The sequence below is a fragment of the Bicyclus anynana genome, chromosome 13 (assembly GCF_947172395.1).
Source record: "Bicyclus anynana chromosome 13, ilBicAnyn1.1, whole genome shotgun sequence".
NCBI lineage: Eukaryota > Metazoa > Arthropoda > Insecta > Lepidoptera > Nymphalidae > Bicyclus > Bicyclus anynana.
In genome coordinates this window covers 9339413-9358941 of record NC_069095.1, presented here as the reverse complement: position 1 = coordinate 9358941, position 19529 = coordinate 9339413, and the positions used below count along the sequence as shown (strand labels likewise).

Below are 19529 nucleotides of genomic sequence, written 5' to 3'. Positions count from 1 at the left end.
CTCAATCTACTGAACCGATTTTGTATATTCTTTTACCACTCCACATTTTGAATATTGTTTTATCAATCCTCAAGACTTCAAGAGCCTCAATAGCTCAAAGGTAAGAGTGGTCGGACTCATCACCGAGGGTTGGTTGTTCGATCCCCGACCCATTAGCCTAATGTCATACCCGACTAATACAGTCTTTCCCGACTAGTTGGAGGGAAGTTGGAGTATTCGTCATATTTAAAAAAAAAAGATATGGCAAATATTCTTTTAAAAAAACCACATTATTTGAGTGTTATAGGCTATATATTCGCCGCGTATTCTCACGGCAACGGGAACTACGAGGGTGAAACCGCGGGGTGTAGGCACCTCATAGTTCATTTGAATTAAAAAGACTAGAACTCAAGCAGGTACCTAGCAATTAAAAAAAATTAAAACAATGCCATCTAGTAGTGAATAGTCTAACTAAAAATAATCATCTAGTATCTATGATTCAAGTACATAATTATTATCAATAACTAAAGAGACATTATTAATTAATGTATTGAATTTAAAATAAATAATTTTTTAGTTTAATATATTCTACATTAAAATGTAAAGACTTATTTATCTGCATCATAGACAAATAGATATAAAAATTTAATCTATTCTAGTTTAAAAAATATCTTTTCTTTGTCTATGGTTTACAACCAAGATTAAAAAAAAAAACTTTGTAATGGAAAAATGTGTGCACTTGTAAATTGTTTTAATTTTTAGCAAACATATTTTAAGCAATAACTATGCCTTTATTATAATTTTTAAGTGCAAACGCTAATGAAATGTTTTAAATGTGTTTTAAATGTAAGATTAACAAAGTGATACTTGTAAACAATTTGCCATCATGTTCTCCGGAAAAGATGCCGCAAACTCTGCATATCCTACGCAGTGGGCTTTAAATCCTACTGCTTATCAAAATGTAGATTCTAGTCAGGTAGACTGGGCCGCTTTGGCGCAGCAATGGATTGCTATGAAGGAAGCTGCGGCCATTGTGGCTCCTCCGCCGCCGAAACCAGAGGAAGAAGGCGAAGCTCCGATGGAAGTTGAAAATCCGGAAACCAATTGTGAACTGTCTAATGCTGGCAGCTCTGACTGGAACGCCTCTTCTAACTCATGGGGAGGTACATGGAATCAATGGGGTTAGTATTTACCAACCAGTATTTAATCGGATCACCTTCATTGCCAAGATTTTATGAGTTTCATCTATTAGGTACAACCATCTAAGTTCAAGAACTCTATGAAGTATGAAAAAGTACAGATTAGTACCTAAAATTCTGTATTGTCAATGTTTGTTTTTCCGAAGGTTTGTTGGAAAAATTGTGTTATTGAATTTGATTAATCTGTACAAGTATTATAAAGCTGAAGAGTTTGTTTGGTGGAAATTTGACGGCCTCCGTGGTGCAGCAGTATGCGCGGTGGATTTACAACATAGAGGTCCTGAGTTCGATCCCTGGCTGGGCTAATTGAGGTTTTCTTAGGCTAGTTACCACCAGCAAAGAATCCCAGAGGATATCGGTATTGTGAGATCTAAACTAGACATTTTCCTTTTTTCCATACAAACTAAACAGATAGTTCTTGTAGAGCTTACTGTGCCATGGGAGACAATCATTCAGAATAACCACAGTATGAAAGTGAATACATATTGTGAACTAACTAAAAATGAGTTTGTATGTTGTAGAAGTAGGCACAAGAGGATTACCAGCAAAATCTCTAAAACTTGCTTAAAGACCTTGGCCTCACTAGAACGGCAGCAAGTTTTGTTTTAAATTAGAAAGAGTATCCAAAGCTGCTCTAGTAGGATCATACCAAATTTGGCTAGGCAGGGAGAAAAACATGAGCGGAGAAAGGGAGTGTTAGTTAACTGTCAAGGATGTCCTGAACCTTACCTTTTTCTCTTTGAAACACAATGGCCCACACTAAATCCTGAATGAATAAAAAAAATGAATCCATGGAATGCTAACATATTTTATCTCTACATGGAATTTTTACATAATTAGATGATAAATTTGTACAATTTTAGGTTGGGGCTGGCCTGGCAGTGGGCCAGGAGACTCCAAGATTGCTGCAGATCCATCAATGAACATGGCACCGATCATGGATGGCTTTGCAGCAGACAACACTGCACCAATGCCTGGGTGAGTATCCTTGTTTTTAAGAGCAACTGTTGAGTTTGTTGCATGTCTCTTCCCAACAGATTCTGCCTTTTGAATCAGTGGTAGGGCATTAGTCAATGCACACAGACAGACCTGGGGCTGCAAATGTCATTCTCATACATTTTTTAATTTTCTAAGCGTCCGTGATTGTAGAAACATCATATTTCAAAAGTGCTTGTAAGCTAAGCATACTTCAAATACATGAATTTTGAATTTTATGATGTTATAGATATATCTTCTTTTTTATTTCTACACCTTTTCCATACTTGGTCATAGATTTTATATAGATTAACTTGTCAACTGGCCAAGTGCGAGTCAGACTTGTGCAGGAAGAGTTCCATACTATTGTCTATGACTACCAAAAGCAAAGCAAAAACAATCACTCTTTTTGTTGTAGGCAGCCCCAGCCAGGTATTTATTTTATTCTGTATGTAAGTATTTGTTGTTAAAGTGCCAACAGAAATTTTCTGAGGCTTTTCAAGGTATTGGTGGGTTTCATTGTTGCAAGTGAACCAAGGGGCATCCATGATAGTCCTTAGTATGTTATTTTGGATCCTTTGGATGCTCATTTTAATATTAAACATATTTAAAATTTTACAGATATACAACAGGCACAGCACCAGGGCCTACATTCCAGCACGGATATTGGACGGCACCTCAAGCTGAGCAGACAAACAGGAGTAGTAGTAGGAGTCGAGACAGACGCTCCAAGAGCAAGAATAGAGATAACAAATCCAGTAGAAATAGAACTAGGTAACTCAATCACTAATAATAAAATATAGGCCTCCTCCAGCTCGTAGGTGTTTCTTCAGTCTGTTTTATTAGGAAACCTACTCCCTTTTGACAGCCTGGTTCTCCATTTTGGTATAATATGTACTTTTCTTGTCTATCGTCTATCCTATCTCGTCCTATCCTTTAGTCTGCTCTTCACATTTCTCTGATGCCCAGTATATCATAGTTGATATCTTCTAGAGCTTATACTAATAAGCTTTTGTGGGTTCTAAGAGTTCTGCTTTGACTATTTAGACTATGGACATGATTCACACCAAAATTCACTAACAAAAAAAGTAGTTGTTTTTAGAGGGGGACAAGGTAAACTCACACAACGAAAATATTAAACACCAATAAATATTCTGTGTCCATACATTATATATTCTGTGGAGTCTACACAGGCGTAGACTCCACAGAATATATACATAGAATAATAGATTAATTGATTGATTTTTTGCTGTTCCATCAAAAGAATCGATTCTTTTTAAAAATTGTTTATATTACAAATTTGATAAAATTAAGGTAGAAATACTTACAAATGAAACCTGGGCGCTCACCATGGCTCAAAGGGCTAAACTGGCCAGGTGCCAACGATCCATGGAGAGGAGCATGACTGGCCACAAGAAAAAGGATAGGGTAAGAAACACTGACCTTCGAACTAAAACTGGGGTCACCGATGTTTTAACTCGTGTCGACCAGCAAAAGTGGCGATGGACAGGCCACATGCTAAGGGACACTACGGGGAAGTGGAGCAGACTGGTGACGGAATGGTACCCTAGAGATGGCAGAAGGAATCGGGGTAAACAGTTCATTAGATGGGAGGATGACTTAAAGCTCACAGCAGGTCCAAAGTGGAGAAGGGTCGCATTAGAGAGAGAGCAGTGGAAGTCGCTGGAGGAGGCCTATGCCGAAAGGCACACTATGTTAAGAGATATTCTTTAAAAAAATGAAAACAAAATGTATTGTATATATAATTGTAATTTCTTAACACAGAATAAAGGGCTTATTATTATTATTACTTACAAATGAAACATTACTCCATCTTTTACTAAACTAAAAGTTTTTGGCCGTTCTTTATGTCATTCAACTACATAAAAAACCAGAAAGATGGTTTTTTGTTTGTTTGCATAGGCTCTGAAACTTACGGGCTGATATGAAAATTATTTCACCCATGGAAAGCTACATTATCACGGAGTAATATATTTTATCACTATACGCCCATGGAAATGGGAACTGCATGGGTAAAATTGTGGGGTTTTGCTAGTTATGTGGCCATATTTCTTTGACCTATATTATGTTGATTGTTGTTAAAATATGATTAACCAGTTTTCAATGGTTTTCATTATTGTAAATTTAATCAACATCTGTACAAACATTAACTTATATTTAAGCTGCTCTCTATAACAATACTTGATACTGTTTTCAGAGAAAAGCCTGTTATGATACCTCCAGTGATAGAGCCGGTGGTGCCTCCGTCACCTGTCATCACTCCGACTATTGATGCTGCTAAACGAAGGCAACTACCAGCTTGGATTAGAGAAGGTATTTTTTTTTTATTCTTTATTAGTTAGTAGTAAGTGATCATGCAATAAGATGGAAGCGGGCTAACTTGTTAGGAGGAGGATGAAAAGCAACACCCCTTTCGGTTTCTACATGACATCGTACGGGAACGCTAAATTGCTTGACAGTACGTCTTTGTCGGTAGGGTGGTTAAGGAATTCCTTAGTCCTACATCCTGAAGTCACAAGTCCAGGACTCTGCTCGGAGTTTTTCTCTCTACTAAAATACGATTATTGCTTTTAAATCCTGCTCACACAGACAGAATCACTCACACATTGAAATTCTAGACAAGTATCTAAACCTCTATCTACATGGGCCTTGTGTTTTTTTCAGGCCTAGAAAAAATGGAGCGCGAGAAACAAAAAGCAATAGAGCGTGAAGAGGAATTGAAAGCGCGGGAGATCGCGGAGCTAGAGAGGAAGAGGTTGGAGGAGGAGGAGTTAGCGAGACTCAAGGCGGAGGCCGGCGGGGAGCCTGCCATACCAGCCAAGAGCAAATTTGTATGTAACTTCTTTACCACAAAGCAATGCCCCATTAGAGCTTCGAGCTTCGTTGCGTCGACTTGCGGTATTTTAAAATCCCATGCCAGAAAATTATCTATCAGCGCAGACAAGAGAAATATAAACAATGGAATACTGCTCTTTTATAATTTATATAAATTTGTATAATGACAAATTTATTTTTGGAGTTTACTCCTTGAGAATCTATTAGAATTAATTAATCCATCCAATCCATTACTGTATAAGGGCACTTTAGATTTTTGACGCTCGATAAAAGAAGGGACTTATTAGATCTCACATTCTTATACAAATTACTGAGAAACCAGATAGACCAATCTTCTAAGCAAAATTAACTTTTGGGCACCTAGTAGATACCCTCGCAAAGCTATTATTTTACTCGTACCGCAACACACTAGAACTGTTTTTGGCGCCTATTCTACTATGCCCAGGCTATGTAAATTATATAACGCACTTAGTTGGTCTATAGATATCCACAAAGACTCACCAAGGACATATCGCAAATAAAATTCCATTTTATTTTTTGTATTATATAGTATATTCAAATAGTAGTTGTAAAATGTTTCCTTTTCTTGTTACTGTATTTATCTTGTATTTTTTTTTCTTATGTAAACTGATTTTATGTAATTGTTAATTTGTTTTAATATTACGGAAATATGCATGCCGTGTCTACCTTCATTTGATTGTGCAAAGCCTTGTGTTTGTGTTTTTTTAGATTGTATTTGTGTAAATGCTGCAAGAGTCACTGGTGGACCAGATAAAATACATTTTTTGTATATATATGAAAAAAATATGGGCAGTAAAATTCGATGAACGAATGCCAGCGTTACGTTTTTTGTGCGTAACCTATGCTGCGCACCTTTCACCGTGCGCGAACAGCGTGCACAAGCATGCTACTAGACGTGCGGGCGTGCCCTAGCGCGCCAGCACGCTTGTGTACGCTGTTGGCGGGCGTGCACGCCGCTACCTGCTGCTCCTCGTTTGCGCACCTTTCACTTATTAGGCGTAGGTATTGAGATGTACATAGTATATGCTGCAGGGCAATATACGCCTATTTAGACAGTAGATCTGAAAGAGTAAACTCCATTCGTGCGTCGGAGCTAACACACGCTTTTTTTGTCTTCTAGTTTTATCTGAGATCAGTAAAACAACTTTAGGAAGATGTGTTCCTTGAAAAATTTGTACATATAGATCCGCGTTAGCACATATCTATTTTTTAATGGTAGCTTTCTATACCCATTATTTCTTCTCACATCATGTGGAATGAAAATGTATACCGATTCTCTCCCTACCCTACCGCACCCTATTTTTCCCGGCAATTGTTCTAATTTTTCTCACCTTTTGAACCTTCCCTATACCTCCACGAACATTTCAAGACTAAGATAAATCTGTTCAGCCGTTCTTGAGTTTTGGCTAGACTAACAAACAGCCATTCATTTTTATATACTATTTATTTGGACGCCGCAAAACAAGGAAACAAACAACATAACAGACAAATAAGAAGATGAAGTAGTACAAAAAGAGGTGGTCTTCGTAGGTCTTGGGTTTGATATCTTCCAGGCTGTTAAGTGTAGGAAAATGTTTGAGTAACTTTAACTATGTTATTTTAAACAGGACTCAGAATCAGAGAGCGAGGAAGTGGAAGAGAGTCAGACCGAGGAGCCAGCACTGCAGCCTGAGGAACCGGAGGAGCTCGTAGAAGAACCCAAGTCTCCTCTTATTAAGAAGAGCAAAGAGGAGATAATGCAGGAAGTGGTGTGTATACAAATTGTGTTCTGCTGTGACAATCATTGCCTCGCTCTATGTAGAGTACTTTTCATAAAAGATATTAAAAAGAAACGGCTTTACTGGATTTAATTACGGATCTTTATTACTCACACACTGGTTACAAGTTACAACTTACAATGGCGGACACCGGAAGAAGCAGAAAGGATGAAGATTGACAATAGACTTAAGCATAGATTATATATACTCGGAGGATACATAATTTAGTGAGTGTTTATTTTGGTGATACCAATTTCTAACACCCCAACTTCAGCAAATAAACTAAACTCATTAATTAAACAAATTCAAATCTGACATAGTCCTAAACCCCCCATACATTTATAGTGTTTATCTATACTTAAAGCCTTTGTAAGAAAATCAGCAGGCATGGCTGTTGTTGGCAAATATTCCAATTTTATAATTTTTTCACAAACTGCATTCTTAATGAAATGATATTTAATATCAATATGTTTACTTTTTCTATGATATGAATGATTATTTGCCACCAACTTCTGAGCACTCTGGCTATCATTATATAAAATTACAGAACTTGAATTTCCAGTTAATTCATACAACAAAGATCTTAAATACATAGCCTCTTTGCATGCCTCTGCTATAGACATATATTCAGCCTCCATACTTGATAAAGCAACAGTCTTTTGTTTCTTACACTCCCAGGAAATAGCCGAGCCTGACATCACAAAACAATAGCCAGTATAGGATTTGCGGTCTATGATATTACTAGCCCAATCAGCATCAACAAATCCTACAAGATCAGCTTTTTCCTTAACATATTTTAAACAATAATTTTTAGTTTTCTTTAAATATCTTAGTACTCTCTTTGCATAATTCCAATGGACACTAGTATAACACTTATTAAATTGACTGAGAAAACTTATACAATAAGTTATGTCAGGTCTTGTAAGGACTGACAAGTACATGAGACTACCTATTAACTGTTGAAATGGAATATTACCATCAAAACTTTCTGATTTATTGATATTTAACTTACATTCCATCGGAGTACTAGCATCTTTACAGTTAATCATGTTAAATCTCTCTAACAACTGCTCAACATATAGCTCTTGGTCTAAGGTAATAGAATTAGAATTTTTATCAATTTTAACTCTCATGCCTAAGCATTGCTGAACCTGTCCTAAATTTTTAATCTTAAAGTTAGAACACAATACAGAAATTAAATTATCAGTCTCTTGTTTGTTATTAGAATAAACAAAAAAATCATCCACATACAATGCAATAATAATTTTACATTTATCATTCATTTTTGTGAAAACACATGGCTCTAAATTACTCTTTTTAAACCCCAATTCACATAAACATTGCTCTACTCTCTCATACCAGGCTCTAGAGGACTGCTTTAACCCATAAATTGCTTTATTTAATTTTACAATATTTACTTTTTTATCAATATCATAATTTATGTTTGGTTGGACCATATAGATATCCTCTTTGAGATAACCATTTAAGAAAGCTGTTTTCACATCTAAATGAGTGATTTCTAAACTTAATTGTACAGATAAAGCAAATAACAATTTCAGGGTAGAGTGTCTTACCACTGGTGAAAAAGTTTCATCATAATCAATACCTGGCCTCTGTGTGAAGCCTTTAGCCACTAAACGTGCCCTGTAACGCACACTGTTATCACTATCAACTTTTCTTTTAAACACCCATTTACACTTCACTAAGGTTTTATCACTGGGTAATGAGTCCACGGGGACCCATGCATCATTTTCCTCAAATGCCTGTAACTCCTCCTTCATTGCATCAATCCAATAGTCTCTGTCAGGTCCTTTTAAAGCCTCCTGAACACTAATGGGATCACAACTCATAACTGGAGGTGATGTGGTAGCTAGGTTTGTATAACCGTAGCGCTCTGGTATTTTTCTTGTACGCTTTTCAACTTCAGGGCCTTTATCTTCTGCTTGCTCATCAAGCTTCTGAGATTGCTCTAAGGTGGTATCCAAATCAGTCATAGCGTTAAGATATTCTGACTCCGAAGAAATATTAAGATCTGGATTCAACGTAGATTCCTTCTTAATTTCTATGTCTATACTCTTAACATCACTGCTCGACTCCTCTGTTTGGATAATATCCCCAACTGAAACTGGTACATATGAGTCCTGCTGATTTTCTATATTCTCATGAATAATTACATCTCGACTCGTAGTAATACATCTTTTACTAGGATCATACACCCGGTAACCTTTGACATTATCAGCAAATCCAACTAAAATTTGCTTTTTGGACTTGGTATCCCACTTTAGCCGCTTCTCTTTTGGCACGTGAACCATCACCTGGCTGCCAAATATTCTTACATGACTTAAATCTGGTTTTGTATTTGTCCATAGCTCATATGGCGTTTTATTATTTAAGCCTGATGCAACTGACCTGTTTCTAAGATAGACGGCAGTATTGGCTGCCTCTGCCCAAAACTTCTTATCTAGACCTGCATCAAATAATAAACAGCGAGCCCTCTCGACAATGGTTCTGTTAATACGTTCACTTAAACCATTTTGCTCAGGAGTATATGCATTAGTCTTCTGATGAAGAATGCCGGCCTGCTTCAAATAGTTCTCAAATTCATTGCTACAAAACTCTAAGCCATTATCCGTTCTAAAAATTTTAATTTTTTGGTTTTGTTGGTTTTCTACCATCGCCTTATATTCTTTAAAATATTTAAATGACTCACTTTTCGCCTTAAGGAAATAAATATGAACCATACGGGTATAATCATCAACAAAAATTAGGAAATACCTTGCTCCACCAATCGAGATGGTCTCCATCGGCCCACACACATCTGCATGAATGATATTGCACTGCTCCTTGTTCCTGTATGGCCAAATGGTAAGCGAGATTGTTTTCCTTTACAACACACTGCACATGTATATTGTATATTTATATCTGACTTGTCTGTATATGACATACCTGTCACTGCTCCGTCTTTCATTTTGTTCAGATCGTTTATATTCAAGTGACCCAGTCTCCTATGCCAAACTTGACTACTGACTGCTGGAGTTGATGTAAACAAACATTGTTTATGTTCTATGGCTAACTTGTATACACCATCTATCTCATTTGCTATGGCCACCAAATTGTTGAGTTTGTTGTAAATATAGCAGCACTTTTCTTTGAATTCCACTCTGTTGCCATTTTTGATAAGTTGACTTACTGATATTAAGTTCGTAGTGAGGTTAGGTACACATAGAACGTCTTTTAAAATCACTTCATATTTACATTGTGGAGTCAAAGTAACTATTGCAACGTCACCCGAACACAACACTGGCATAATACTTTGATTTGCTGTAATTATCTCTTTTGTGCTAGGTGTAAAACACTCATTCTGCACGATTTTTACATCCGTGGTCATATGCGTACTCGCACCGCTGTCTAAATAATAATCATATTTACTGTAGTTTCCATTTAAAAACACTGCGGAAAACGCGTTCGTTTTCTTTATTGGTTGTTTCCTGCACTGTGATTTATAATGTCCAGGCGATTTACACCGAAAGCAAATGATATTACTTTTATCGGATTTCATAGATAATCCGGCATCTCCGGCGCCATGACGGTTTGACATTTCATTGCCTTGTCTGACAAATTTTTTATTAAGTTGTCGGCCATGTTGTCCTATATTTTTATTATAGAATGCACTTCCGGCCACACTACTTTCATTGTCTATGTCGATTAACTTGGTTTTAATGACATCGGCACTAATGGTGATTCCAGAATGTTCTATCGCCATTATCATGGGAAAGTATTTTTCAGGTAGCCCTGCCAACATCAAACATCCTATCCACTCCTCGTTAACAGTAAAACCGGTTCCGGACAATTTCTGAGCTGTTTCCATTATTTTTGTAATGTAATTTGTCATTGAATCAGAGTCATCCAGGCGTATTGAAATTAAATTCCGTAATAATGTTATTCTTCTTGAAAATCCTGAATCGTCAAACATGGTTTTCAGCTTCATCCATAGGTGCCTTGTGCTGGAAGCGTCCTTAATATGGACATATAAAGATGGATCTATTGTTAAAATTAACTTAGCTTTCGCTTTTGCATCTTCTGCGGCTACTAATTCTGGACTCTCTTCTTTAATGCACTTATCCATGCTCTCCAGAACAAGAAGATTCTCCGCTGCAAACGCCCATTCGTGATAATTCTCGCGTCCCTTCAGCTTGGGCACGCTAGTCAGGAATGAACTGGAACTCGAACTAGCCATCACTGTTAATTTGTATTCAATTACTTTATACGTTTTACTTTAATATTAATTTCGGGCTTACTGTGCCCATAACCTATTAAAAAGAAACGGCTTTACTGGATTTAATTACGGATCTTTATTACTCACACACTGGTTACAAGTTACAACTTACAATGGCGGACACCGGAAGAAGCAGAAAGGATGAAGATTGACAATAGACTTAAGCATAGATTATATATACTCGGAGGATACATAATTTAGTGAGTGTTTATTTTGGTGATACCAATTTCTAACAAAAGCAGTACCGCGGCTAAAACCTGATCTTAAATTGACAGCTCCTTACACAAAATGACAATAAGATCGCCATTACCAAATGACAATGAGCGCCATTAAGACATTAGACTTCTTTCATGAAACGGACTTTAGTCATTCTTAATTCCAGCTACAATAATTCCGACTATCCATGTAACACACGCCTTTATTTACCCTTGCATATTAAAAACTTAACAACGTCTTAATTATAAAGATGCGTATGTGGGACACAATTTAAGATGTATTAAGAAAAGAAATATTTTTACTTCGAAAATATTCATTTTTCACATGTTCCTTGGACATTTTTAATTAATTTTCCTTAAAGAATGTAACTCTAGAGTTATGGGAAATACTTCCGAGCACCCTGTATAATGTAAAATATATGGTATTGCCTGAATATGAATAAATAAACAAATACTTGAAGAAAATAAAATAAAAATCTGAGAGGAGACTCGAGCTCAGCAGTGAGCCGAATATGAGTTGATAACGATGTTATCCGTTGCAGATGCTATGCGTCCGGCGCTCGCTAACAGAAATCCTCCTGGAGGTGACCGACGGCGAGGTGGCGGCGCTGTGCCAGGAGGAACTCACGCGGTATATCGCCGCACAAGGTATTTGTCTCCCAGCCCTAGGCCCAACCTCAGGGCCTATGATATACATCCGAGAACAAGTAATGACTTTACCATTAGTGCATAGTGTTACCAGTGATGTGTTATGTGTATATTAACAGAGTCTTATTTCAGATGTCGAGCGAAATACATGTAGTGTGTTATTAATGTTGGTTTTATTTATATGGTAAAAGCGTCGAGACTCAACGCTATGAAGGCGAGCAAGTCCAAGGCTCTCGCGGCCATCGCCAGCGGGCTCGGTGAGTGGCCCCTTGTTATACCTTACGCAAGTATCTCGCACACTCGACTAAAAAAAGTAATTATTAAAAAAAAATAACGTTTTTCTAATTGTAGGTATTTTAATATGGTCATGATATACCATTTTGAAATCCTCATGATGCCTCTTGAAATTGATACCCATATTGTTTCCGTATACAATATGGGTATCAAAGTATTCAACATGTTCTAATTCACCTGTCTAAGAACATTATGGTTATGAAGACGAATCTGACGATATATTAATTACGTAAGAGATATGAAATAATAAAACCCTTCATAAAAAAAAAACATAACCCTTCATGCAATCGGGTAAAAAAACAAATGAAAATATCTGTCTAATCAATTACGGGACAACCTGTTATATACAGGGTGTCCCGTAATTTATGGATACAACATGCAATTTTTTAACATTTCTTATCGATACAGCTTTCATTAGCGGTTGTACAAAGGGAATCCACATATAACATGGCTAGAGGTTCAAGTGTCAATTTGACGTAAGTGGCGGTTGGCAGAGTTAAAATGAATACGATTGATTTTTTTTTTCTCTTGTCTTCTCGAGAAATTCTCAGGTATCGATTTCATATATTTATCGACAATTTGCGTTGCATAACAAATAATCATTAATGTACTCTTTTTAATTAATTTAATAAAATCTATAAAATTGTTTATGTCTAGTGAATGAGTTAAACGAATACACAATGTGTAGTATATGTCTATAATTTATATACAATTCTTCAATTAAAAATATTTATGGCTGGTTAGAAAAAACCTATTGACATGTAGGCAATTGAGTAATGTATCAATTAATTTTCATTACACAAATTATAATAACTACAATGAAAAAAAAATATGTTTTTTCCTTGAAAATAAAATGATGATTAATCTCATCTATAAATATAAATTAAATTTTCTAAATGACAACCTTCATAAGGGCCGTCACATACCTGGCGAGTAGTCGACACTGTTGAGCATTGTATTATGTACTTATTAAATTAATAGTATGCACTAGCGGACGCCCGCGACTTCGTCCGCGTGAAACTCGATGTAAACTTTCAACTACCCTACCCCTACCATACCCTACCCTACCCTACCCTACCCCTTCCCCACCCATTAAGGCTGCACAAGCGACGGTACTTCTCCCGTTTTCCCAGCATTTGTAGTGTTGTAGGGGGTCATCTCTGGATATACTGATTACTGAATCGATTTGAATAAATCTTTCAGTGTTGGAAAGCTACATTATCCACGGGTATTATAGGTTATATTTTATCCCCGTATTCCTACGAGAAAGGAAACTACGCGAGTGAAACCGCGAGTCGTCGGCTAGCATTATATAAAATTGCTTTATTATTTGCGTTTATGATAAAATCTAATTGTTTTTTTTTTTTTATTCTCTGTTAAATTTCGGCTTTATGATTTTTGTTTAATTTGTTGTAAAACCTTGTGTTATTTTTTTAAACTGAGTGCCTTCAATGCATGTTATCTTAAAATCTAATTAATTATAATAACTAAATAACCTCGACACTTTTAGTGTTTTCAAAGCTTTTAAAACGCAGCTGTTACAAAAAATATTCATAAAATAAAAATACTTTACAGGTGCAAAACGCTACATGTTTTTGTGTTAGTACATTTTATTCTGACAGTTCTAGCATGATTATCACTTTGATCTTAATGGATAAATAAATCTATACTGAAATGTATATACTGCCCATAAAGTTTGTCAATTTTATTTGACGACTTTTTTTATTCTACGAGTAACTAATAACACATTAATGTTCATTGAACGATTTGGTATTGTTTATTTTTGAATTCGCTTATAAATACAAATACAAATGATGAATGTAGGTATTACCTGAAAAGAACAGTCTAAATCTGTAGGTACTCGTACATGAAAAATTTAAGTGTCTTATCTGTGATTTCAAAATAACCATTTTCTCAAATGTTTATTTACACGATACTAAAACACGAACTTTTATAAATTTTTGTCCGTCTGTTAGTCCGGGCTAATCTCTGGAGTTACGGCACGATAAAGGCCGTACAGACTACTTTAGTATTTTAGTCGAGTACGAACGAATTTTGGGCGGTAAATCCAAAAATTGTTCGTACTCGACTAAAATACTAAAGTAGTCCGAACTAGGCCTTAGAAACCAAAAGGCGTGTGGATTTTAGCCCGCTTCAATCTTAGTTTGCATCATCACTTACCATCTTCATTTTTCGGTTTCGTCTTGTAAATCCACTGCGCCACGGAGACCGTCAAGACCTTTGGAATATACATATTCCTGAACGCACGTATAGAAACCGGTGTGTATAACTGTATAATTGTAGCTTGCCTTGCAATTTATTGTTATCATAGATTTATGTTTCCTCTACGTTCTGCATACGTATTTTTATAATAGTTTGCATTTTATGTGACAAAAAATGTTGACGTAAGCATGTAATAAACTTGATTTAAATGTCAAATTCAATATATTGTTTTTAATCTTTTCATAAGATTACATTGTATTAATATTAAGTGTGAGTAGTGCCATTATAAATTAGGTGTACAATTTTTTAAACAAGGAGGAGTTGTCCCTCCCTGGCTCTGGCCTACCCTAACCACTAGACTTATATCAAAAATAAAATTTAATAATTCTTCTTTGATAATGAAATTAAAAATTTTTGCTACAATTGTTTTACAACATTTTTAATTCTCCTCTAATTGCCCTCAGTAATTTGACGACATTTTTTGAAGATTGGTTTGTTTGTTCGTTTTCTTTTTTGTGAAACTTGTTGGTGCCTCAAAAAAATAATACAGCTTCAAATGTTACTTCGCTGTTTTGGTACACCGTCGAACTTTTTGAGCAAGAAACGTGAAAAGTGATAACGAAAATGATTTTTTTCAAGAAACATACTTTTATTAAACCAGATCCTTGTTTAGGTACATCGTAATATTATCTCCACATACTTTTATACGGGGGTGTACCTGGGTCCCCGTCTCCGTCATTGTAGAGAGATAGCTAGTTCGAGAGTCAATCATCCATTCAGACTGTTCAAGTTATACTGCCTCCAAGCATCATAGCATCGCTGTATGTTGCGGTTTGAAGGATATAGTTGCCGGTGGAAAAACTAAATTAATAAACAATAAATGCTTCAAAGCATTGATTCCCAAAGTGGTCCATGTGGACCCCCCAGGGGTCTACGGAAGACTCGGCGGGGGTCTACGTTGATGTGACATAAAAATGGGAGTTCACGATACGAAAGCGTCGGTCCACGAAAATTTATTTGGTTTCATACTGAATAGGGAGTTTTCTAAATAAAATAATTGGGAATGCATTGCTTCATTGTGCTGTAACTAAATATCAAAAATTAAAGTTGGCTGAAATAACTTTTTGCCTGGACAATTTTATTTTTTGTCGTACACTCACAGCACAATTAATTAATTAACTAAGTAATCAAGTCTTTTTTATTGTTTTTTCAACTGTCATTTTGTGGTGGTTGTTGATTCAGCTAATCACATTTTTGGTCAAGTTATGGATATAAATTCAGTAGGGGTCTATCGAAACTAGTTAAATTTGAAAGTGGTCTATGAGGAAAAAAAGTTTGGGAACCTGTGCTTTAAGATGACGTGCGCAGGGCTTTGCATTTTGCATGCCTCTAAAGCTCAGGTGAACCGTTTATCTGCAAAAATATTAATATTGTAGTTCGTACAACAATAATATATGTAAGTAAACGCAATATAATATTATATGCATTTAGCTACATATTTAGTAGCTTATATACCTACCTACACTTCAATTGTGTAAAAATATGTTTTTTTTTACTGAAATCCTGTTTTAATAAAAACGAGTGTGCCAGATACTTAAATCGTGTGTATGGTGGTTTTGTAATGTTAAAATTAATTTACTTATTGCTATTGTTGCGCTGAAAATTGTTTAATATGTTGTGAACAATCTCGCAAATTGTGTACACTACTTTAACTTTAATTATCATTTTACTTACTACTTTAGTATGTTTACGATTATTTGAAGGAATATGGATGCTGCGAGATAAAAGTTACAACATTGCAAACGTAATTTCCCTCCGGCGGAAGGAACTTTGCACCAACAATTTTAATATGCACAATAAAAAGTATTATCCAATTAAATTATGCAGGCTGCTGCTAAATGTAATGATTTTAATAAGAAACTCGTAAACGTAAAACAAAAGAAAAACATATAAGATATTGTGCTTGGCAATAAATAAACAAAGTTAAAATTGTTTCTTAAAATTTTGTAATTTATTACATAAACTAGCTGACCCGGTCAAGCTTCGCTTTGACTTAATTGCACTTCTAACTACCCCTACTTTACCCTACCCCTAAATTCATTTATTACAAAAAATCTGATAAATGTAGAACCACTTGACCTATTTTGTGCAAACTTCACATAAACCATCTACTAAATAGTCCGTAAGCCTAATCAATGTTTAGGCTTCTTTCTTCGCTATTGAGTTATAAAATAACAACGTAATTTGGCATTGGTTTTTATTTAAATGGATATAAGAAATTTTATGTAAACGATATTAGTTAGCGCAGAGAATAAAGAAGTCCTCATTAGGCAATGTATTTTTGAATTTATGAAATGCACACTAGTGCTTGTGAATTATCAGCTTTTCTCGTGAACATTTAGTATGAAAAACAGTACATAGAGTTCCTTCCGCTTCCTATTTTAACGCGTTAGTATATAGTCTAAATTGTTGCCACTACTGTAAAAGCCACCATATACATGTCTTGTACCTTTTTTCAGCTTAACACCATCAATATGGTTATAGTTATGAACATATTGGCTTTTTTGGAATTCAATTGGTAAGGCTGTGTCTACACAAGTTTCATTTATTTTAAAAAAATGTACCTAATCGCTATTTTGAAAATATAGGTGGGTATATTTAAACGTATTCTACGATAATATTTAAATAGATATTATGTATATAAAGAAAATTACATTTAAATATGCATATCGCTTAGGTGTGTCTTAATAAGTCCAAAAATTTAATTTAAAAAATCAAGGCCGCAGCGCTATAGATTTTAGTAGCTTAACTAATAATAATAATTATACAAAGTGGTGTCGAAAAAATTCAAGTTTTTAATGTTCAAAATCCAGTACGTAACCATAATCATGAAATATTTTCCTTGAATACTAAATGAGCTAGATACCTGTTTTTACTTTAAAAAAAAATACCTACTAAATGTAGTTCTGGCGAAGAAATCCTAAAGAATAGTGGTAAATTAGCAATTAGCATTATCATATAAGGACATTAACAAGTGTGACATAATTCAACAAATAAAAATATTCTAAGCAGAAATTTTATTTTGTGTAGGTTACATTTTTAGGAGGTTTTTAGTTAAATTTTATTGTACAAAGATAAACACTTTAAGATGCTATTGATTGTTATTATTTTTTGTGACATAAGTTAATTCAACTTGCTCATACTAGGTAGGTATGTATAACAAAAATTGGTTTACCTTAATTTTGAAACTTCATGGGAAGAACGAATTTTACTTTTTTTTTATCAAAAAGACTTTTTAGATTATGTTTTTTGGCTATTTAGATTATGTACTTGGGGGTAAGTTCCCACTTAATAAATTTACTCTAAACCTACAATGTATATTTAGGTTTATAGTCACAAATATATTTATGAAATTATGGTATACGAAAAAAGAACAGTTACGTTAATCATAAAATTTGCAAAATAAAAGAAGCATACATACGTAAAACACAGAAAAGATAGATAGATAAATAGACAAAGGCGTTCTTATCGTTCAAAGCGAAAAAAGAAAGGTAATTGAAATCGTAGTATTTGCGTGTTGGATTCGTATTGACGCTCTCGCGTGTGTGCAGGGCTTGGCGCGTACGAGAGCAGCGATGACAGCGAAGAGGAAACCAATGACGTCACCGATCAACAGCTGCAGGTGACTATACTATACTTAAGCTTATAACTCACTATAGCTTTGCAAATTCGTTCGTAACACTCCCGATGGTCCGCGGGGGCCGGGAGGAAGGTAGCAATCTATACTAATATTATAAAGCTGAAGAATGTTTGTTTGTTTGATTGAACGCGCTAACCTCAGGAACTACTGGTCCGATTTTAAAAATTATTTCAGTGTTAGATAGTCGAGGAAAGCTATAGGCTATGACTACACTGATAGTATTATATTATATCAAAACATATACATTATTTTAAAAGTAACTATGAAGTAAAAAAAAATATTATACAAGTTTATAAAATTGTGTAAGTTGTAGGATACAGAAAATCAATATCAAATTAGTAGGGGGTCTACCCAACACGGAAAAACATGGCAAGAGGTCTACGACACAAAAATCTTTGGGAAACTCTGGATTAGAGCCTCATTATTATGAGCCTATTTTAACGACCATTACAGAGCCAGCCCCTTACAGGAGAGGGGATTCTATATCCCCTCTCCATACTGACAGACAGACACTCCATGCTGCTCCAATGCAGGTTGGTGGTAATAATGTTAATTTTATGATGAATCACTGTCAGATGATAATGACCGGGCCCGACAATTATAAAGTCGGTTTGAAGACCTGCCAAATAGTCTCTTAAAGTTTATATCGTTTTTTTGGCACCGCCATCAAACCGATCAATAGAAAGGATATAGGTAAGATGTTATTTTTTGCTTCTTATAGTATCTGCATATATGCATCTTTGTTTTTTGTTAAAAGATTTTATTTATTCTATTTTTAGTGTGTCCAAGCATAGTGAACGTAAACGCCACAGTATGGGCAATTTGTTCACTTATTTTAGTTATTATGGACCGTTTTTTGTGAAAATTTAATGGAACCAATCTGGAAGTACACTCTTTCAAACGAAAAATTATTTTCAAAATTCGTTAATAAATAACGAAGTTGTGAGGTAACAAAAAAATATGATACTTATGTATATTTATAATTTACACATACTTGTTAAAGCATACCCGTATTTTTTTTGGAGTTGAAGGGATTTTTTCATATATAGCCCCCGGTATGAAAAAATATAAAATATATAAATTTGATGAACGAATGACAGTGCGTCGGAGCTGACTCACGGTTCTTTTTTTTACTGTAGGTATCTTCTTGGGCTCAAGAAGTCAAAGAGTCAAAGACCTGAGTCAGATTATCGTAAAAAAAAACTACCCGCGAAAACCAGTTAATTAGCTTATGAGTGATGCACAAAAAAATAAATTAATAGCGTGTGTTTGGAATTCTCTAAATCATCAAGTAAAAATACAAAGTTTAAATGTAGGTACTCGATACTGGTACGTTGCTCTTAAATCAGGTAAAATTACCTAAGAGATTTTCCCTATGAAAAATAC

The 19529-nt window shown here is 35.2% G+C and overlaps 1 protein-coding gene across 1 annotated transcript in view; it reads left to right on the top strand.

Annotated features, from left to right (window-relative positions):
- The first annotated feature begins 683 nt into the window (after window positions 1-683).
- LOC112053604 (arginine/serine-rich protein PNISR) overlaps window positions 684-19529 on the top strand; it is a 28815-nt gene continuing 9969 nt past the window's right edge. The window contains exons 1-9 of the mRNA XM_024093066.2: window positions 684-1160; window positions 2042-2156; window positions 2775-2927; window positions 4372-4487; window positions 4839-5005; window positions 6638-6778; window positions 11821-11926; window positions 12118-12183; window positions 18055-18125. Of these exons, the coding sequence (XP_023948834.2) occupies window positions 866-1160; window positions 2042-2156; window positions 2775-2927; window positions 4372-4487; window positions 4839-5005; window positions 6638-6778; window positions 11821-11926; window positions 12118-12183; window positions 18055-18125 (1230 nt within the window). The 5' untranslated portion in view covers window positions 684-865. The remainder of the gene's footprint in view (window positions 1161-2041; window positions 2157-2774; window positions 2928-4371; window positions 4488-4838; window positions 5006-6637; window positions 6779-11820; window positions 11927-12117; window positions 12184-18054; window positions 18126-19529) is intronic.